Source organism: Danio aesculapii, chromosome 1 (assembly GCF_903798145.1).
Source record: "Danio aesculapii chromosome 1, fDanAes4.1, whole genome shotgun sequence".
Classification (NCBI taxonomy): domain Eukaryota; kingdom Metazoa; phylum Chordata; class Actinopteri; order Cypriniformes; family Danionidae; genus Danio; species Danio aesculapii.
In genome coordinates this window covers 48,902,450-48,926,164 of record NC_079435.1, presented here as the reverse complement: position 1 = coordinate 48,926,164, position 23,715 = coordinate 48,902,450, and the positions used below count along the sequence as shown (strand labels likewise).

Sequence of the window (23,715 nt, the reverse complement as noted above, 5' to 3'; positions counted from 1 at the left end):
TGTATGAATAATATGATATATTGAATAATAATGTGATATTATTTGTTTTTATTTAATTATAAATATCTATTTTTTTACAACTACTAAAAAGAGAGAGAGAGAGAGAGAGAGAGAGAGAGAGAGAGAGAGAGAGAGAGAGAGAGAGTCAAAATATGAGTGATAACCTTTAAGAGGTATTTTAATGGTATTATATTTAAATATATTAAAATTTAGCTTAATGTTTTAAGTGAGGAAACTTTCCTTTCAAGGTCAAAACAGCGAAAAATATGGCAAATAAAAAAAGTCTTCTGTCGGAGGGTGGCAGAAGTGAGCTGAGTGTGGCGAAGTCCGCTTCTCCAATAGAAACAGAGGAAGAATAATCTCCCACTCCCTCAGTTTTTACGCGACGCGACCAATCTTCTTCTGTTGATGATTAATTAAGCATATCTTCATTTGGTTTATTCGACTATATAAACTCATCAAGGGAATGTACCACAGATAATCGCATCGAACGTAAGTAACGTGCTTATATGACTTTCTAGCATTCATTTGACCGGTGGATTGTGTGTCTAAACTCACGCACACACACAGAGCAAACTTTCGCCACGTTACATTTACTTTACTTTTGACTCGCCTGCTGGCGTTTATCGTTAGCTGTGTTTTTAAGTTGTCTTTCATTTTTTTGTGTAGTCAGTATTTCAATATGTCGGGTAAAAATGTACAGTCGCTGTTAGGGATTGTTTATGATATCTGTAGATGAGTGTAACGACACAATCTGTCGATTCTGTATGGTGGATTTCTTTATAAAATATTATTTCCACATTTATGTTTACATATTATGGTTTTTTTTTTGGATAAATTAAGCTTTAAACCTTTGAATAAACAGTTTTCATTCATATGGATTTCATATTTATTCATATGGCTAATCGCATGGATTTGCTGTTACAAAGACACAACAATAAAAAAAGAAGTACTATATTATTGTAAAACATTAATAATGAATGTTAATATAATTAATATAATTCATTCTCTGTTTTATATCTAGGATTAAATATTCTAATATTCATATCTATGCATATAAATAAAGTTAATATTTTTTTTAAATTTAGGAGACATCCTTTCATAAACGTACAATATCTGTCCCTGAAATAAAAACATAAAAACAGTGAATAAAAAGTATTTCATCCTAATAATTTCTAAAATAGACCGATGGTTGATATCTGTGAGTTTTTCTGTAAAGGAATATGTCATTCATTTGGTTCTCAGATTTTTTTGTTCTTTACAAATGTACAAACCCCTGTCATTATCCTTGTCCTCAGCCCAATTGAACCTACAACTTTTAATGGTTTTTGTTATGCTAAAAACTGTTATTTAGAAAAAGAAAACCACAGAAAAAGCAAGTTTAAGTTGTCATCATTCACATTAATTGATTAAAAGCACGACATTATAAATAAATTCTACAAATAAATACTATTTACATCTGTCCACATGTTTCTGTCAGTCCTGTCACATTTGGATTAAATTTAACATAAAATGCGTGCAATACACCTTTAAGGCCATGACTCGAAGGAAGTGGCATTATTTGATGGTGGAGAAGCTGACAGTGATCAAGGATGTGTTCTGTCATTGAATTCTATGATTTTATGCTTGTCTTTTGTAAGATTTTCTTCATCACAGTGAAAATGTACGTTTCTGGTAGATTGTCCCTTAGAACAGTAAGATTTTCCCCCTCATAATGTATAACAGTAATTTTGTAAAATATTTTGATCAATTTAATATAACTGTTTTTTATTTTAATGAATATAAAATGCAATTTATTCCTGCAATTCAGTCTTCAGTGTCATTGCTCTTTTAATCAGAACCACATAAGAAATCATTCTGAGATGATTTAAAATGATTAGTGTGTTGTTAGTTAATGTTGACAACAGTTGTGTGCATTTATTTTTGATTATTTGATGAATACAAATTTAAAAAGAATTACATCTGAAATAAAAGCTTTTGTTATTATATACACTGCTGTTCATACTTAAAAAAAGAGAAAGAAAATAAGTTAATTTATTAAAAATGTTTGTAAGTGACTGTAAAGTCTGTTTGTATTTTATTTCTTTTTATTTTCTGTTTATAAAACAGACTTATGAAAAAATTATATATATATAATGCATCCGGAAAGCATTCATAGCGCTTCAGTTTTTCCACATTTTTTTATGTTACAGCCTTATTCCAAAATGAATTAAATTAATTCCTCAAAATTCTACACACAATACCCCATAATGACAATGTGAAAAAAGACATTTTGAAATTGTTGCAAATTTATTAAAAATAAAACCTGAAAAATCACATGTACATCAGTATTCACAGCCTTTGTCGTGAGGCTGTTTTTATTCTGTTTCCACTGATCACTCTTGAGATGTTTCAGCAGCTTTATTAGAGTTCACCTGTGGTAAATGTGGTCAGTTGATTGGACATGATTTGAAAAGACATACACCTGTCCATATGAGGTCCCAGGGTTGACGGTGCATGTCAAAGCACAAACCAAGCATGAAGACAAAGGAATTGTCTGTAGACCTCAGTGACAGGATTGTCTCGATGTACAAGGCTGGGGAAGGTTACAGAGCATTTTCTGCTGCTCTGATTGTTCCAAAGAGCTCAGTGGCCTCCATCATCCGTAAGTGGAAGATGTTTGGAACCACCAGGATCATAGTATCACGGTATTGTGTTTACTGCTGTTAAATATATATATATTTTTTAATTAAAACAACTTTTTTCCCCATTTAACAAAATATATTACATTTTAGAAAACATTTATAATATTTTGCAACAGTAACAGTGTTCTCTAGGATTTTTTCCAGCTATGGCGGCAGGCCTTTTTTACATTGACAAATGTCGTGAGCGCAGTATTAGAAGTCGAGATCGCATTTATGTAATAGCCAACGAGCATGCAGATCTCTTTGGTTGCGTGCCGATTTTTTCTGCTCGTGCACAAAACGCCCCCTCAAATATAAGCCGCTTTAATAGCGCGCAGATCTTCTTGTGCGCTCTCAAATAAATGCTGATGTAACGAGTATGTCTCCAGCATTTATTAGATTTGCTAGGAATATTTATGAATGTCTCTGGTATTAATGCGTCCTGAAATGAAGTAAAACGACTATACGTCGTGTTTGCTGGCCTCACGCATCACGCACCTGTCACAGTCAGCCTGTCAGTCAGTCAGCATGTAACCTTAAATGGTTAAACAAATGTCGCACAGCACTACTAGCACTACTACGGTTACAGAAAAGTTTGCTCTGTTATAATTCACTTACCTTTTAAAACGTTTTGGTGCGATTATCACCCGCTATTAAAAAAATAGAATGTTTTGAATGAGAAGCTGTAATGTAGCCATGGCGGGATGAATCTTGGCATGGTGCCCCGCCATGAAAGATTGAATGTAGCGGAAACCATGAGTAAACATGTCAGGCTACATAATTAAAATTAAATTACTAGTGTACTATTTATATTAGCTTCAAAAACACAGATTCCCGTACAAGACATTAGAAAAACTTTTCACACACCTTAGAAATGGTATAACAAAATATTTTTGCGGTTTTAATACCTTGACTTTTCCAAACTGCTGTAAACCTTGAAAACGGTTATCATCGCATGCCTAGTTTCACATCTAAGTTTGGTCACTTGAGCCAATGAAAAATAAATCACTTGCATTAAACAATATTGTTTTAAGGCCATGAAAGAACAAAGGATATTGAGTTTTTGGTTTAATACGCATGCACTGGCCTGTGTGAGTAACCTTAAAATTTTAAGTTGGTCAAACCAATATTTTTTAGTTGAGCTCTTAATCAAAAACATTTATATTTAGCTGTGATTTGAACTTAAAATATATTACTCGAAAATTAAAACAAATAATGTTAAACTGAAATGAAAGATACATTTAATTGGATGAAGCAGTGGTTCTCAAACTTTTAAGCCAGCGACCCCCAATGTAAGATCGTCAAGAACTCACGACCCCCCCCCCCCCACTACCAAAGCATATCCTAACAATAAAAATAACTTCTTTTAAGCTGTTCACAATATTTTAACTATATTTACTATACATTACAGGGCTCGAAATTAACAGTTTGGTAGCTATTAGAATTAACAGCTGGTAGAATTAACAGTTTGGTAGCTATGGTGCTCCTAACTTTAAAATTTAGGCTCACCGGCCAAAATTTAGTCATACCCACCAATCATGAGCACCTTTACTACAAGTTTTATAAACATATTTATTGCATTTGAAATCATCACAAATAAAAACTAACAAGCAAAAAAATCTATATGCATGCTTGAGGAAAATATGACTCAACGAAATCCCATTATTATCACAAGAAAATACATTTTTATAACATAATTGAGTGACCAATAGATGCATGGACCGCTCACCGGCCCTGCATGCACTGCTTGACATTTTGTTAACCATACGTTAACTGTGCTTTGTTCCCACAGGTGGTGTGTGATAATGCACAGATTCTTTTGATGTATACCTTATAATTTGCATATGTCATTTTAATAGCAACGTCATGAGCTGCAATCCTAGTCAGTGCAAGCCCTTTTGTGATGGTGTACATGGTGTTAATTTTTACATATAGGTGACATTTGCACGGCTGACAGCATCTGGCGATTAAATGAAGGATTAAACAGAACCTCTTGTGCCTAAATTGTGTAGATGTGGCAAACAGTTGCCTGAAAATTTCGTCCCACAGACTTTACAGTGAATGCTTTAGTTATTTTCATAGCAGACTTGAAGCCAATGGAAGTCTTTTATCCACTCTTCCAAAAGTGTAGATGGCGGATTAACATTCATGATCAGTAATCAGATGTGCCATTGTTAGTAACTTTAGGTGGTTTCTAAAACATAATCTGTCAGTGTTGTTTTCATTCTCTCATCTTCAGCGTGTTACATTTTACATTTTCATTGACTGAGTGATTGACTGCTGATTTTTAACCAATCTATTCGCGTTTAGTTCTAGAGCAGTGGGCCAATAAGAAGAGCGCGAAGGCGGGGCAAGCATTGCGGGCTTTGTTTACTGCGGCAGGTTGACATGACAACAGTTTTAAACTGTTCCTGAGTGCTGCGTTTCAAGTGCAAAGTGCAAATATCTTTAAAAAAAATCTGAAAATATTAGCTTTCACTTGTAATACTGAAAAATATATATTATAATCACTGAAAATTACACAAATTTTAAATCACGGGGGTCCCGACCCCCAGTTTGAGAACCACTGGGATGAAGTACTGCTTGACTTTTTTTTTCTTCTGTGAGGATTATCATAATGCACTCATTCATTCATCCATTTCTATTGTGATCAGGTGGTCCTGTGCATTTGCTTGTCTCTTATTCTGCCAATAGGTGGCATCATTTCTTTCTCAATTTTCTTTTTTTTTTTGGATATATCTTCAAATTAACTTTCACATGCAGGCCTGTATTAGTATCCGCTATCATTAAAAGCTTCAGGAACAGCCTGCATCCATTAGCTTTCTGTGTGTTTTGGTTTTGACTCGTCCTTCGCGTCTGCTTAACTGTCATTTGGTCCTTTTATTTTTCTGTGTCTCGTCTTTTTAAAAATTGGACAAGCTTGAAGCTCCCATTCATAATAAACTCAGCATCTTGCTATTAATCTGTAATATTCAGTCAATATACCAATCAATAATCAATATAAATGAAGTGAAATGTATATATTATAGGCAGCTTCAACATCTTTTTAAGAGCAAATGAGTTCAAGGTGTTTTATTTTCCTGTTTGCCGTACTCAATGCAGATCACTGAATGTATACGAGTGTCAGTGTAATGCCTGAGAGCACACACACACATACACTGATCCCTGTCCACCGCACCTATAGGTTTAATGTTCTGCACACAACACACACCCTTATATGTGTGTAAAGAGACTTGTGTGTCTGATGAGAGAATGCAGGTTCATGTAATGATGCCAAGAGGTGCGTTTACCTGATTGGAGGGCACAGGTTATGAAGACGTGGCTCTTTTTTCACGGTCACTTGAAAGACGCACTGAGCTAAAGAGTTTTTGTAATGTCATTGCATATCATTTAACAGTTTTGACAGCAAGTCAGCATATCTGTTATAATAAAACATTATTATTATATTAGTAAAAACACTTCTTCTTCTTGCTATGAATAATAAATTGTTGTTATTTTTATTAACACTACTGCTACTACTACTACTACTACTGCTACTACTAATAAAAATAAGTTATTATAAAAACAATTATAATTATAACTTATTATTATTTTTATTATTATTACTATTTTTATTATTATTAAGGATAATAATAAATTGTTGTTATTATTATTTCTATTATTAACGACAATACTACTACTACTACTACTACTACTACTACTAATAATAATAATAAAAATGAGTTATTATAAATAAAATTATTGCTATAATTATAACATTATTATTATTACTATTAATAATTAATAATATAAATTGTTGCTATTATTATTAACTGCAATACTACTACTACTAATAAAAATAAGGTATAAATAAAATTATTATAATTATAACTTATGATTATTATTATTATAAGTACTACTAATAATAAATTGTTGTTGTTGTTTTTGTTATTATTATTATTATTATTAACAACAATACTACTATTATTACTACTAATACTAATAATAATAACTTGTATATAACTATGTATAAGTTATAACTTGTATGTATTATCATAATTATTAATATTAATATATTGTTATTATTATCAACAATACTACTACTACTACTACTAATAATAATAATAAAAATAAGTTATTAAAAATAAAATTATTACTACTACTACTACTAATAAATTGTTGCAGTTATTATTAACAGCAATGCTGCTACTACTACTACTACTTATAATAATAAAAATAAGTTATTATAAATAAAATAATTATAATTGTAACTTATTATTATTATTATTATTGTTGTTATTACTATTAATAACAATAATGCATTGTTATTATTAACACTTAAACTACTACTACTACTATTACTACTACTAATAAAAATAAGTTCTTATAAATAACATTATTATAATTATACCTTATTATTATTATTATCGTTATGTTTATTATTATTACTATAATTAATAATAAATTGTTATTATTATTATTATTATTATTATTATTATTATTATTATTATTATTATTAAAAACAATACCACTTTTACTACTACTACTTTTACTACTACTACTACTACTAATAATAATAATAATAATAATAATAATAATGATAATAATAAAAATAAGTTATTATAAATAAAATTATTATTATAATTATAGCTTTATTATAATTTTTAATTATAGCATTATTGTTGTTGTTGTTGTTGTTATTATTATTAATATATATTCAGATTTATATCATCTCAACAAAACTATAATAAACTGTTTGTCTATAATGTTTGTCGTTGCATATTTCAATATTATTTTAATTGATTTATTTACTTTGGCATAAAGTATTTATATATATAAATATTTTGTTTGATTTGCCATTTGGATGAGGTTAAGTAGTTTCATTTCAAAGATATTAAGTAAAATAATTATTTATGATACTAAAAAGCAGCTAAGTAAATCTAAGTAGCATTAAAACATTTTCAAAGAAAAAAATGCCACTGCTTAAAAAAATGATTACAAATCTATATATTTTGATTTGGTTAATTATTTTGTTGTTTCTGATGGAGTTTTAATATTATGCTTATTTAATTTTATTTATATAAATTATGATATTATTAAATTTTGCACCATTCTGTGGTTTTGCTTGCTTCAACAGTCCTAATTTGCCCTCAAAGCTTGATCAAATGCAACAAAAAAACTTCCTCTGAAAAATCCGGTTCAATTAGCCAACATATTTCCATTCAGCTGAATTATGGAGGCAATTAATAGCTGAAACTTGAAAGCATGTTGTGGAATTGCAGTTATGGAATGTATAAAGGATGTACAGAGGTGCACATTCTTCAGATTCTTCTTCTATAAGGAAGTGACACAACAGTTAAAACAAAAGCAGGTTTGTGTACACATGCACTGCAAAACGTGTTTAGTTGACTTTAAAAAAATGGAGCCTTAAAATTAAGTAAATGAACTTTGCTATACAAAAAAAATGAGTTAAGTGAACTTAACAGCTCTAATTTAACAGAATTACTTGCATTTGTTTAAAGTAAAATCAAATTTGTGAAATATTTACTTTGAAATGAATCGCTTTTTGGCAGCTGTATGTGCTACAGTATATTACTTCAGTGCTAAAGACGATGCAGTGGGCGTAGACTCCCTGCTCTCCTCTGTCCCAGCCAGCCAATCAGTACGCACCAGCCTATATGACCCACCCACTGAGGCGGTCCAGCCAGAGCTGCTTTGTGTGAAGCATGCAGAGTAGCCGCTGTTCTCCTCCCACTCGCTTTAATGGCTGTCAGAGGCTGAAAAGAGGCAGAGCAGCTACATTTGATTCATTTCATTCATTGAGCAGCGGATGAGAAAACTGCGCTTGCACACACACACCATGATGCCAGGACATGCTAGAAACCCACACGTGAGTCGGATGCCATTTTGTCATGTGCTTTTGCTCATTCCTTACATCCCTGCCTCCCTCCCCCCTCTGTAATGAGTCTTGTGATGCCTTTTAGCAAGGATGATGATGATGAGGAGGAATGAGTGAGTGTGTGTGTGTGATGGAAACATGGTGGATTTAGTAGGATCTTGATGTGGATTCTTAGTCAGAAGGATGTTCATTGAGCAACTTCTGGTTTCTATTTTTATTTAAACCTGAAAATCAGGAGCTGGTGCATGGGACAGATGCCAGATTCATTGGATTTACAACATTTTCTTTAGGTTAACTGGTTGCAAACAATTTAACAAACAAATAAAATTGAGTAATGTTCAACTTGTCTGCAAAATATTAAGTAAATCCAATTACCCATTTTTTTTCAGTGTAGGACAACAGTGATGGAGATTTCCCATAAGGCCTAGCACCGCTTTAAACTGTGCCATATGCAGGTCTTTGTGGTAGACATGTAGACATGAAGTTGTTCCTGTTGATGTTTTTTTGGCAGTAGAGGAAATATTATGTACTGTCTGAGAGCTTAATGCCACGAGGGTTAATATTTGTTTTGCGCGAAGTTGGCTCATTTTATTGCAGGGTTTTTCAGTGATGTCAGATGAAATGATAGTTCAGCCAAAATGAACAGTCTGTCGTTATTTCCTCCCTCTTCGCTTGTTCAGAATTGATTTGAGTTTCTTTCTTCTGTCAAACACTAAAGAATAGGGCTGCACGATATTGGACAAATCTGAAATTGCGATATTTTTCTACGATAAGAATAAAGTTTCAGAAGATGGTTTAAATAGCTCTATTTGGTTTTCTGAGGAGTCTAACAGTATTCGGGAACAGCAATTGAATAATCACAATGCAAAAAAAGGCTTTTCTTACTTAGTTTTGTCTTGTTTCTAGTCCAAATATCAAAAGAATTGTTAGAACAAGTAAAAATATTGTTTCGTTTTCACTTTCAGAAGAAAAAAGTGAGTTTTTTTGCTTGTTTAAAAGAAATGATCTGCCAGTGGGGGAAATGAATTCTTGTTTTTGCTTTGAAATGTAGATAATTGGGCTAGAAACAAGACAAAAATTCTCAGTAAGAAATTATTATTATTATTTTTTTGCATAAATCATATAAAGTCCATATAAATACAACGATTAAATACAATACTGTAGCTCCTCGTCAACTATAATTCCAATTGTACATTGCATATCTTTGTGATGGGACTATTGCGGATATGCGACATCAATGCTAAAACGATATATTATGCAGCCCTACTAAAGAAGATATCTATTTTTTTATAGAACTCTGCTAGCTGGCATCCATTGACTTCTACACTGTAAAAAAAAGTTTAATCAAAATAACCTTATCAGTCCATTGAACTTATGTTATGTTAAATTGACAGTTTGTGTAACTTATAAAATTAGGTTACAACATGTTTAACTTAGTTTAGTAAGTTACAATTAAATTAAAAACATATGTTTTCATGACTAATTGATCATAGATTTTTTTTCCCACAATGTAGTAATGTGGAAGTGCATGGATCCCAGCAAAAAGCATTTTTATTATTTCTTCTTTCGTGTTCAACAGGAGAAAAAACCTCATGAACTTTTAAAACCACATGATGGAGAGTAAATGATGGGGTCATTTAGATTTTTGGATAAACTACACTGTAAATAATGTTGCGTTCCACATAATCAGTTTACAAATTTAAGTGGCTTGAACATAAAATTAAGTTGTCACCAAAAGTAAACTAATTTTCTTTAGGTTTGTAATTTGAACAAAGAGCAAACTTAATTTTCTTAAGTGTATTAATATAGGGTTACTCCACTAATGTTGGAAATTTGAGGTCAGTAAGATTTATATTTGAAAGAAATTAATACTGACATTCAGCAAGGATGCGTCAAATTGATTTACATTTGTTTTACATGATATAAAATGTTTTAATTTAAGTGGATTGAACAAAATTAAGTTGTCACCAAAATAAAACTCTGAAAAGTTTGTGCACTGAAAAAAAAATAAATCGAAGATGATGCCTTGGATTTACTAAATTTCTTCAAGTTAAGTGGTTGTAAACTATTTATTTGGGCTGAATTTAAACGAACAAATTAAGTTGAACATTTAATTTGTTTGTTTAAATTCAACATAAATTGTTTTCAACATTTTTGCAGACATCATTATTTTCAATGTAGTTTGAACAAAGAGCAAACTTAATTTTCTTTAGAGTATTAATATAAGGTTACAGCAGTAATGTTGAAAGTTTTGGGGTCGGTAAGATTTATATTTGAAAGAAACGAATATTGACATTCAGCAAGGATGCGTCAAATTGATTTACATTTGTTATAAATTATATAGATTGTTTTAATATTAGTGGATTGAACAAACAATTAAGTTGTCACCAAAAGAAAACTCATTTTCTTAAAGTTTGCAGTTTGAACAAACAGCAAACTTAATTTTCTTTAGAGTATTAATATAAGGTTACAACACTAATGTTGATTTTTTTTTATTTTATTTATTTAATTTTTTGTGTCACTTTTGAAAGAAATGAATACTGACAATTAGCAAGGATGCGTCCAGTTGATTTACATTTGTTATAAATAATATACACTGTAAAAAATGCTGATTGCCACACGTTTGATTTGTGTTGGGACAACATGAAGAAATGAAGTTAGCTTATTCGTTTTTACAAAAATAAGCCGATTGAACATAAAACAATTAAGTTGTCACAAAAAACTCAAGAATTGTGTTGTTTCACTTCATTTTAAATAAGTAGTGTGAACAAACAGCGAATGTCTGTTTGTTTGAGTGTAGATTGTTTTAAATAATTGCATTTTTAGAATCGTGTTAAATAAAATGTTAATGTTTCCTGAAAAATATTTAGCAGCACAAATGTTTAAAAACTAAGAATTGCATTTGAGCATCAAATCTGCAGTGATTTTAGAAGGATCATGTGACACTGAGGACTAAAAATTGAGCTGTCAACACATGACTGAATTACATTTAAAAATGCATTAAAATAGATTAAATTGAAATAATTTTAAACATAATTGCAGCCACAAAAAAATCTTAAAGACCCCAATATTTCAATGGTAGTGTACATCCTTTTGCAAGACAGTGAAAATGTTCATTCGTGTGTCCCTCAGTTTGTGCGCTCCAGCTTGATTAAATCCTTGTGACATGTCAAGTGTTGCAGTACAGTATGAATGTAAAGTACTGTATAACTCATCTGTTTTATTAAATTAGCAACTTCAAAAGTGTATAGTTCTTCAAGCCTTTAAACTATTTTGAGTGTATTTGTGAATACATTAGTTAGATATTAAATTGTAAATGCTGAAGTGCATTGATTGTTTTTATAATGTTAAAAAAAAGTTCGGAATTTTCCACTTTTTTTGATCCGTGATTTTTGTTTTGTTTTGTTTACTGAATCACAATAATTATATTCAAGAGAATATAATTCAAAAGGGAAAGAAAGCGTTTCTTTTTTTTAAAATGTAAATATTTAAAATGTTTAGGGAAAATACTTGCTGGATACTTAAAAATAATGAATAAATATTTCATATTTTATAGATTAATTAGTTATATTATTTCTATATGTATTTATTAATGATTTTTTTTGTAAATTTATTAATTAATTAACAAAGCATACAGGCTGAATTAACAATATAATGATGTATATCAATTCAATGCTGGATATTGTTTAATTTTATACATATTTGTAAAAAAAAAGCTGCCAATGTTTTCAAGAACATCTTAATTTTTCATTGAATCCATCAATTTTTTGAGTGTTCGTCTTTCTGCGGCAGCTGGTTTGTCGTGTTGTTTAGTTCTGACAATTTACATGGGACATGAACTGTCGCATTTGTTTTGAGACGGAAGACTTCGACTCATATTTGACTTATTTGCATCATCCCTAAGACACACCCTTGAGGCATTCCTGTGTTAAGGCTAGTTTCCAATTGAACACGAGTGGTTAAAAACCCCCTAGATATATCTGCTGAATGTATGCAAAGAATGTTGAATGAAATCATTATGACCGTGCGCTCATCTCAGTGTAAGTCAATCAGAAAACCTCAGCTATTTGCTTTTGAACAACAACGTCTTGCTAAATGAATCGTTTTTTGGTCTTCACTGAACTGTAAAAACTGTGGAAAAGCAATATAGATAATAATAGAATACTTTAATATAGTAATATAGAAAACAGAAATATTATTGGAACAAAAATGTGTATATTTTAAAACATATGTAGGTTAAATCTCACTATTATTTAATCTGTTAGGCAATACAGGGTTAAATACAGTTTGCCTGATTTCCCCGTAATGCAGTGGGACTTTGGCACTCATAATGATAGCCCCTATATTCCATGTACTTTGCTACTACTATACTCTCCAATTGTGCTGTTTGCTTTTTCCACCTGTTAAAAAAATGTTGATTGGTCAATGTCCAAACACAGAAGTAAGCGTTTGAAGGTGCATCTGCTCATCGAATTGTATAGGCATTATTAGTCTGGCAGGTCACTTTTAGAACGGATACATAGTCTTAGAATCCTCTAAGAAGTAACATCACAATATATATACATATATACCTCTTTTTCTTTCCTTATTCTGTTTTCATGCCTCAGAGTGTTCAGGTCAGGAATTCTCATGTAAGTATGATTCTTCTCAATTTGGCAACCCCGGCATGAAAGGCTTGCTCTGATTTACTACAGTTATAATTTATTTGTTTTCGCATTCGTTTAAATAAATATATACACAGTCATTTAAAAGTTTGGGGTCAGTGCACTTTCATTTTTTTACAAGCAGTTTCTAAAATGTTAGAACTTTATGTGATCAGTAATAGAGTAAAACACTGTACTGTTTGGAAGTAATAGTTTTCTGTAATATAGAGTTTTGGCAAAACACTAATATTATACAAATTAAAAGGCTTTTAATGTATTTTAAAATGTATGTTGTTCCTATAACACCATTATTTTAGTACACATCATTACTTTCTGATATAAAAATGTGGAATTTTTATCATGATTTAACATTAAAAACCTTATTTAATTCATGTATTCGGTTGTTGTTTTTAATTGTATATTTTTTAATGAAATGTTTTTGTCATGAAAACCTTTGTTGTTGACATGGTTTTAAATAAAAATACATCATAATCATGATGTATGATATATGAAATGAGATATATGAAATCACAAGGCTTATTATCATTATTATCAGTGGTAAAAATTGATTTATAAAAATTTTTAAATGTTTTTACTGTCACTTTTGATCAATCTACAGCATCCTTGCTGGAAAAAAGGAGTTACTGAGCCCAAACTTTTCTTTTAAGTGTAAAAGGCGATTCAGTTCCAATCTGTGAATGCTTATTGGTAAATGCAGAGCTCAAGCTGTGCTGAAATACGCATTACATGTTCTGAAAGCATCTCATTTCACTTCAGTTTACATGTCAGGGACCGAGAATGTGAACGCTTAGTTACCATTAGACAAGATTTTTACAATGAAAACACTTTGATGGATGCTTGGGTATTACCAGGAAGAATTTTACGTTATTTATCAAATATTGAATTGAAAAAAATCATATTTAACTTTTAATGTACAGTTTTTGTGAATTTTATTTTATTCTATTTAAAAAATAGTGTATCATCTCTTATTGAAATATGAAGTTGTCCTTATCATGTAATGTTTTTATGTATATTGATTAGGGCTGCACAGTATATCATTTCAGCATCGAAGTCACAATGTGCACACCCACAGTTGTCACATGCAAGATATGCAATGTTGAGTCTGAATTATAGTTGACCAAAAGCTGTAGAATTGTATCTATTTACTGTAATTATAAGGAATTTCTGCAAATAAATATGAATTTTTTTGTCTTGTTTAAAGTCCAAATATCTACATTTTAAAGCAAAAGCAAGTTAATTTTACTTACCCCTCTGGCAGATACTTTTGCTTGTTTTAGGGACAAACTCTTAAATTTGACCTCTATTAGTTCTCAAGTGGAAAACAAAACAATATTTTTACTTGATCTAAGAATGTTTAGATGTTTGGACTAGAAATGAGACAAAGCAATGTAAGAAAAGCATATTTTTCTCATTGTGATTATTCCATTTCTGTACCTGAATACTATAACTGCCTGGAAAACCGTACTATTCAAACTATCTTGTGAAACTGTTCATATCAAAAAAAAATTCGTAATATCAGATTTTTCCAAAATCGTGCAGCCCTAATATTGATCTTGAAGTTGCTGATGTGACAATAAATAAATAAATAAATAAGCAAACATATCGGGGACCGTATCCTGTAGCAACAGGAAGGCACTGAATAAAAATTCCAAATTGTTTATAAAAATTTCTAAAAGAGTAAAGCTCTCTGTTATGTTCTTCTAGCAGGGATTAATTCGCACTAGTTCTTTATTTTAAATCAACTCAAAGCAGGGTTTATATTTCTAATCGTGTTTCTCATTTAGGAGCTTTACTATCTGAGGATGCAACGAGCGCAGGAGAAGATGGAGCGGTCGGAGAAGCCAAAGAAAGAAAGACTTCGCGTATGCGTGGCCACTTGCAACCGAGCGGACTACTCCAAACTGGCACCCATCATGTTCGGCATCAAATCTCACCCGGACATTTTTGACCTGGAGGTGGTGGTGCTGGGTTCACATCTCATTGACGATTACGGGTAAGAAAGCTTGAGCAGAATTGAAGTTGCGTCATCTCTTTAACAAATCTGCACACTGTAAAAAATGCCGGGTTCCACACAATTCCTTCATGTTTTCCCAACACAAATCAGTTAAGGGTGTACTCACACTATGTACAGTTGCCTTGAACCAAGCTGAAGCACGCTTGTCCCCCCTCCCGTCTCCCCCGACGGCCCGCACTCACATTACATTCGGGCCTGAGCGCGCTACGTCACAGATGATGTGCTGTTCAGTAAACGCTTTAGATCAACACAGTGAGGATTTCTTTAGTAAAATCGTTTTAGCTGTTTGGGATGCGGTGACACGCAGTCAAATATTTCGCTGAACAGATTAGCCAAACAACCGTACAGTCCTCGTGGTGCTGGAATTAGGGGTTTTGCTAAAGGTGCAGCTGTCGTGCTGTGAGGGGTTTGCGTCTTTAATAATCTACGACAGTTTGAGTTCATTAATCAGTAAGAATGATTAATAAATCCATATGAAACAGTCCCTTAAAAGTCACGTGTCGGGCTCAAGTGAGCCGCGCTCTGGCACACCTCTTCCAACCGGGCCAGGGCTAGCCAATTGAACTGCGCCTGAGCCCGATTCAGAGCACTCGCACTTCTCAAACGATGCGGGAAACAGGCCTCGGCACGGTTCGGATAGCATAGTGTGAGTACGCCCTAAGTTTGTTGTTTTACCAAATTTAAGTGGATTGAACATAAAACAATTAAGTTGGCCCCATAAAATCCTTAAGAATTGTTTTTCAAGGCAAGTCAAGCTTATTTATATAGCACATTTAATACACAGTGGTAATTCAAATTGCTTTACATAAACAAGAATAAAATAAAATAGAATTAAAAATATTTAAAAACAGATTAAAACCAGAGTAAAATGTGTTAAAACAGGCTTTAAAGGAATGAAAATGAAAAGAAAGACATAATAGTGCGATCTGTCGGACTTAGCATAGTGTTCATTCAGTAAAGGCACAGCTGTGTTAAGTCTTGATTTGAATGTACCCAGTGTTGGGGCACATCTTTCTACTCGTTTTAATAAGTAGAACTCATTTTCTGTGTATATTTTGAAAAGGTAAATTGCGTGTTGTAGCAGTTATCGTCAAAACAGTTTTTATTTATTCAGTGCAATGGAACAGATATTTGGTCCATGTGTTGAATTACTTGACTTGAAGTGTGTCGGGTCACAGAGGATATGTGTATGTATGTTAATGAATTGTTGCTTATCTGTAACGTTTATGGTCTTGTCGGGCAGGTAAAAAGGGATATATAGAAGTCGTTAAAATAGGAGTGTCCACTGTACACTCACAAAATATACTGATGTATAGTTGAAGTCAGACTTATTAGCCCCATGTATATTTATTTTTTCAAGATTTTTTTCAGCACATTTCTAAACAAGAACTAATTTTTATTAACTGATTTATTTTATCTTTATTTTATGTGCCATGATGACAGTAAATAATATTTGACGAGATATTTTTCAAGATACTAGTAATCAGCTTAAAGTGACATTTAAAGGTTTAATTATGTTAATTAGGTTAATTATGCAAATTAGGGCAATCATTGTATTACAGTGGTTTGTTCTGCAGACAATCAAATAAAATTGTCTAAGGGGGCTAATAATATTGACCTTAAAATGGTTTAAAAAAATAAACAATGTGTTGCTTTATGCAGACTTTCTTTATTTCGCTGTGATATTTTTCCTCTTTATTTCCCTGTAGTGGCCAAAGTCTCACACATTCACAGAACTTTTTGTAAAATGTACAAAATTTAAAAAAATAAGTGTGTATTTTACTTTTGGAAACAGTAAAGAAAATATCAGCACCAATTAGAAAACCTTTTACTAACATTGCAGTTTGCATATTAGGAATTAAGTGTAAAAACCGTCATTAAACTGTCATGTTAACTGTGTCAAATACACGCTGTAAACAAAATAATTGTTGGATCTATTTGCGATTACTGTGTGGATAAATATGATGTGGCTACAGCAACATCATTTACCTTGTGCAGTGGTAATTCTGGTTTTATAATTATGTTTATATTAGTCTAAAGGTGCATGGGTTCAGATTTCATGAGCACTTTCACATTTTTCTGATATTCTGTGCTCTTATCTACTTTCTAAAAAGTCAGGGAAAATCCCAACTTCCAAAAAAATAACTATTTACATGCTTAAGATATTTGCATTGTAAGAATATACTGTGCATCTTCAGGTTTAGAAATCTGTTTTCTCATTAAAATCTGATGATTTTTATGGGTTCAATTGATCTTTTTTTTTTTTTAGCTCTAGAGTGCATTAGTGGCCAACTTTTCTTTATTAGCACCAGTTTAGGATTTTTTTTCCCCATTTCTTTCCCCCTAAATGTCTTTGTTAAAGCCTTAAAAGCTCTGTAAAAATACTACCAACCAGCTATTATGTGTTTTCGCAATCATAACATTATAAAACTGAACCAAAAAAATAATGCTTCGAAGCAATAAATAGAAAGTATGTGAACATTGGTCAATGTCTATCTAGTGTCTGCTTAGTGTCTGTAATGATGAAAATATCTTGCCAAAATCACATTTAAAAATCAGTCAACACAATCTCACGGCAGTTCGTAATTTTTTGATTTAGTGGCTAGTTCGTATGGGCCGAGCTCAGTTTGATGAGCTGTTGTCCGGTGCCGGCAAGAGGATTTCCACTTGGGACAACAACAGCCACTAATGTCATAATCACTCCCCTACAAGACCAAGCTCATAATTGGTTAACGTGGCACAAATGTACCCTGAAGTTCAGATTACTCAACTCGAGCAAGTTTAGATTTTTCAAACGCACAAAGTGATGAACTCCCGGCTCTTCATTTGCGCAAATCGCACCGCAGGATGTCTATTCGCGTTTTTGCATTGACTTAACATGTAAATCACTCGCGCTAGACGCTTCATTTGCGTCTGGTATAAATGCAGCATTAAAATTATGCACTCCAATTAGCCACTAAAATATATATGCAGTTGAAGTCAGAATTATTAGCCCCCCAGTGATTATTTATTTTTTTCTTTTTTAAATATTTCTAAAATTATGTTTAACAGAGCAAGAAAATTTTCACAGTATGTTTATGTTTTGTCAATTTAATTCGAGTGCATAAACTCAAATTTTTAACGTTTAAAAAAACTGCTTTTATTCTATCCAAACTAAAAGAAATAAGACTTTCTCAAGAAGAAATATATACTGTATACAAACTACTGTGAACATTTCCTTGCTTTGTTAAACATCCCTTAGAATAACCAGATATTCGAAAAAGAATAAGAAATTCACAGGAGGGTGGTATAGTGGCAAAGTAGTAAGCACAGTTGCCTCACAGCAAAAAGGTTGCTGGTTCGAGTCCTAGATGGGGGCCTTCCTGTGTGGAGTTTGTGTGGGTTTCCTTTGGGAACTCCAGTTTCCCCAACAGTCCAAAGACTTGCGCTATAGGTGAATTTGAAAAACTAAATTGGCCATAGTGTATTAGTGTGTGTGTGAATAAGAGAGTGTGTTCAATATATTAGATGAGTAGAAACATGGATTAACATTTAAAAAAACATTCATGTTGTGCAGTATAATTATTTTATCCTAGGTTTACAGAGCTTTAATAGTAAGGTTGTGGATTAAGTGCCACTCTCTCAAAAAAAAATAAATAAATAATCCAACACTATGAACACAAATAGTTCCAAATAGTAGATTAATTTATACTGCATTTTTTATTAGCATCATGAACTAATGATATTTGACTAAATTGACCCCCAACAGAAAGACATGTACTAGGAGTCATATGGTGTAACCAGTTACACCGCTTGACATTTCAACTTAAAATCAATTTTGATTATTATTATCATCAACATCTATGTAAGCACATGGGCTTGGTGGGAATATTTCAGATAAAATTTTTAAATATAATACTTATTTTTATAATAATGATCAATTATCAGTGCATTCCTGGGGTCTTACCATTTGATATGCATATCTAAGAATAGCTGACCATACCCTAAAAGGTCAAAGAATCTCACATTTTAAAGAGAGTTAATAACCATTGCATGCAGCAGTTAGTCTTATCAAGAGTCCTTCTCTGTGATACAATTTCCTGTCTCACGGTCTTGTGCACAATATTAACAAAATGGCTCAATAAATGGTGGATACACCATCTTGACACTTGAGGAATTTGAGGTGACAGACATAATTCCCCAAATTATAATATTTAGAACAATTGAGCTATATTTACCTTTATTTACTATTAAATATGTCTAATGTAAAATTATGCCAAACTAACTGATATGTTTTATTGAGAATTTCACATTTTTTTAAACAAGATAAACTATTAGGTACCATTTTTTTACCACATCGACATTCTTGCAATAATCCTATAAAAATGATCTTAAAATAGATTAAAAATAAAATAATAATATAAAATATATATATATTTTAAGAAGGTAGAGTATGAATGTGGAGTTTTATTTAATATTTACTACGCTTGAGAGGAGTGGGTGGAGCTAAAGGCACGTTTACTTGCTGGGACTCTATGATTATTGGTATTTCTAAACTAATTTTAGTGTTAAAAATAAATGTTTTAAAACAAGAAGTTGAATTAATGCGAACAGATGATTTCAGCATATCAATATACAATTGAATAACAACCTCAGAGATCACACCAGGTCTATGTTTACATGTTTGCCAGTTATTATAAAACATCATAATAATAATTCCACATTTTTTTTCATCCGTTTTACCCTGACTGTTGCTCGCTATATGGCACCACAGTTGCTTTACCAGTATTAATAGCTTATATTCATATATATTGTAAGGACAGTTGAAATGGTCAATATAGTTAAGGTTAGGATTAGGGTCAGACGCTTAATAATTTAGTTTCTGTGTGAAAGAAGACAGTCGTTTATACAAGTTTGTAATGTTGACTGAGTTTTCATTTATCTGTGAACAGTCTGATCTGTTCTGTCTGTAAGTTCATAACGTCTCACAGCAGTAATGTAAAACAAACAAGCGAAGTCGTTTCCAGTAACACTGTCTGCCTCTGGGTTTGAGAGATTCATTACATGATTCAGCACTATTTCTCACCGTTGCCTTGGAAATGTTGGTATGCGGCTCTTGACAGTGGGAGTTTGGCTCTCTCGGTGACCAGAAGTCATTGTGTTTCATCACTGAAGCCAAACCAGCCTTTGCTCCTCCATTGGTCAGTGAAACTTGACATTACCTATGGCGAGCAAAGATATTTTCTTTTAGAGTTAATGGGATGAGTGCTCTGTACCAACTTGGTTTTCTACATCTTAAGTACTGCAGGCATTAAAGATGTTTTGAGGTGAGCAATGTAAATTGTTATGGGGTGGCAGATTTTTATTCCTCATATCTTTTGTTAAAATGCATTGACAAGTTAGCTCTGCAGGTTGTTTGTGTCTTTCTCTGTAGCTGCTGTGACTCTATATGGGGTATTCTTCATGCTTTTAATGCACCAGTTTCAGACGAGAGCAAATAGATGACGTTTTGACAGTTCAGCTAAAAAAAACCTGCTTGTTTGAATTGAATTCTCCTGTCGAACTTAAAAGATGATATGGTGACTCAAACAACAATTCTCGCAATTCTCACTATTAACCAGTGGTTTATTACCTGCCTATTTTTAAGATATTGGCTTTTTATTAACATTCTTAAAGTACATTTTCTGCAGGATTGTATTGCATATTCCCAATCCTACCTAAACCCAACTACTACCTCAATAACTAAGCAGTTTGAGCCAGAAGTGACGGTTTATTATTTGCTGGAGTTGTGCCTTAAAATAAAGTGTGAGGAAAGATATTGTAAAGAATGTCGGTAATCCTAAATGTAATTTGACTTCCATTTATGGATTATAAATTCTTCCGAATAATGAATGATTAACTTAAAGGTTGTGCTTTGGTTATCTGTTTTTGATTTAAATATCTGTTTATAATTAAAACAATCATGTTTAATTGTGGGATTCATGCAGAAAAACTACATTACCCATAATGCTGTACAGAAAATTGACCAATCGGAGAACCTTACAGAACCAAGTAATACAAATTTTAATTAAAAACAGCTTTGAATTAATTTTCCATCATATATAAAGGCTTATTTTACCCAACAAAATTAAAATAACCTCATGATTTATTCTCCCTCACGTGGTTTTGAACATTTATGAGTTTCTTCTTTCTTCCAAAAATTACCTCTGCCTTGTTCCAAACCTATTTAAGTTTCTTTATCTGATATTTTGAAGAATGGTGGTTGCTGGCACCCTTCAACTCCCCATAGAAACTTACTATGGAAATCAATGGATACCAGTATTTTAAAAAAAATATCAGACAAAGAAACTTAAATAGGTTTGGAGCAAGTAAAGGCCGAGGTAATTTTTGGGGTGAACTGTCCCTTTAATTTGATAATGTGAGTGTTGTAAGTTGACCATTTTGTAAGAGCAAGATATGGAATAATTTATTTTTGTAAATAACGTATCATTTAACTCAAACTCAACACACCTTAAGCAATTATAGTAGGAAAAATCAACTTGTCAAAGTGTACGAATAAAAACCCAAGCCATCCCACACACTATTAATACTTGCTGAACGATTTATTAAGTTAAATGGGACTTTTCAGTCTCACAACCTTCATCAGACATTGAGAATAACAGCATATTTATGAAAACATTCATATTAAAAACATTGTTAATAAAAGAAAATGTATCACATTGTGTTAAAAAAATGTTATTAGTTTCATTCAAATAATCAATTAAAGGGGACCTATTATGGAAAAACACATATTGTGTGGCAACAGTCTGTAAATATAACCAGCTTGTAATGGTAAAAATGTGTCAATTTTATTTTTTATATTCACACTAGGGTAATCCTGATGATCCAATCAGGATTTTTGCAGCCGATACAGAGTACTGATTCTTGGTCATGGCAATCGGCTGATATTGATTACCAATTCTGATGCTTCAAGCTGTATAATGCACAAAGTACATTTTCTCTCCAAGTATGATACTTAAGTGGAGATTTCAACTTGCCTAAGAAAATAAATGAAGAATGTGGCATATAATCCCTTAAACATACATGATCTGTTTTCTTGCTCATACACTCTCGATGCTATGATTTGTGGGGTATTTTAGCTAATTTGAGACCGTCACAGAGCCGCAAATATGCAAGAGATTCCTTTAGGAGAGGTCATACGGTTTAATGAGAGACTAGATAGTGGTTGATCGCTCTGCTCGTGTCACAGCAGCTCAAAACATTGAATATGCAATGGTTGTGACAGAGTAAATCAGTGGACGCGTCGCACCAATAAACTGTATATACGAGGTCACACCGCATCTGTGTGTATGTTTAGCAGGTATTATTTACCTCACGTGTTTAGCTGCTTTATGTATAACCCAGGTGCACACATGCATCTTCCTTTGCTTGTAAACTCAATCAAACACTTGCGATTAGTCCATGAGATCTGCCAGATGAGCAAGTACCGATCGAGTCATTAAATGGGATTATCGGCCGATACCGAGCATCCCTGATTCACACTTTCTAAAAACAGTATGCTGAAAGATTTTGATTGACGTTTTATCTTTGTATATGTCATCAGAGGGGGAAAGCCCAGCCTATTAGTGACAATCTCTCCCTTATTAGCATAGGACATTAGTCTTGTTTTTGAATCTGCCACTATGCTGACACACATGCATTTATAGCTCCACCTTCTTTTGAAACAAGCACAATCTCATTTGAATTTAAAGCGACAGACACCAAAATGACACAATTAGGATTAAAGCCTAAAAGGGGCAGACTCAATGAGTTATAAAGACTTATTTGTGTGGTATTTTGAGCCAAAACCTCACACACTCTAGTAAGCACATCAGAGACCTATTTTACATCTTGTAAAAAGAGGCGGTATAGATCTCTTTCAATCTGTTGATTGTTCTTAAATTTATTAATCCTCAAAATAATGGTTAGTTGGTGCCTTGTCCTATTTAATCATGATGTGCCTTTCTCTTTCCCAGAAACACGTTCCGTATGATTGAGCAGGATGACTTTGACATCGGCTCCAAGTTGCACACCATCGTTCGCGGTGAGGACGAGGCTGCCATGGTGGAGTCTGTCGGTCTGGCGCTCGTCAAGCTTCCCGATGTCCTCCAACGTCTCGCGCCCGACATTCTGCTGGTTCACGGCGACCGTTTCGATGCTTTGGCTTTGGCGACGGCGGCGGCTCTGATGAACATTCGGATATTGCATCTGGAAGGTGGAGAAGTGAGTGGAACCATTGACGACTCCATTCGTCACGCCATCTCCAAACTGGCACACTACCACGCCGTCTGCACGCTCTCTGCCGAGAGACACCTCATCTCCATGTGCGAAGATCACTCTCGCATCTTATTGGCCGGCTGCCCATCGTACGACAAGCTGCTCTCCGCCTACAAACGAGACGATTATGCTGACATCATCAAGTCATGGATCGGTATGTAGATGAATGGAATCTATCTATCTATCTATCTATCTATCTAT

The 23,715-nt window shown here is 32.7% G+C and overlaps 1 protein-coding gene across 3 annotated transcripts in view; it reads left to right on the top strand.

The window, feature by feature from the left end:
• The first annotated feature begins 355 nt into the window (after window positions 1-355).
• gne (glucosamine (UDP-N-acetyl)-2-epimerase/N-acetylmannosamine kinase) overlaps window positions 356-23,715 on the top strand; it is a 43,399-nt gene continuing 20,039 nt past the window's right edge. The window contains exons 1-4 of one of the 3 annotated variants that reach the window (XM_056461740.1): window positions 8,414-8,532; window positions 13,149-13,172; window positions 14,990-15,198; window positions 23,214-23,668. In XM_056461740.1, coding sequence (XP_056317715.1) covers window positions 8,473-8,532; window positions 13,149-13,172; window positions 14,990-15,198; window positions 23,214-23,668 — 748 coding nt within the window. In that variant the 5' untranslated portion in view covers window positions 8,414-8,472. Of the gene's footprint in view, window positions 493-8,413; window positions 8,533-13,148; window positions 13,173-14,989; window positions 15,199-23,213; window positions 23,669-23,715 lie in introns of those variants that run through there. The other 2 variants (XM_056461758.1, XM_056461749.1) reach the window with 2 other exon arrangements.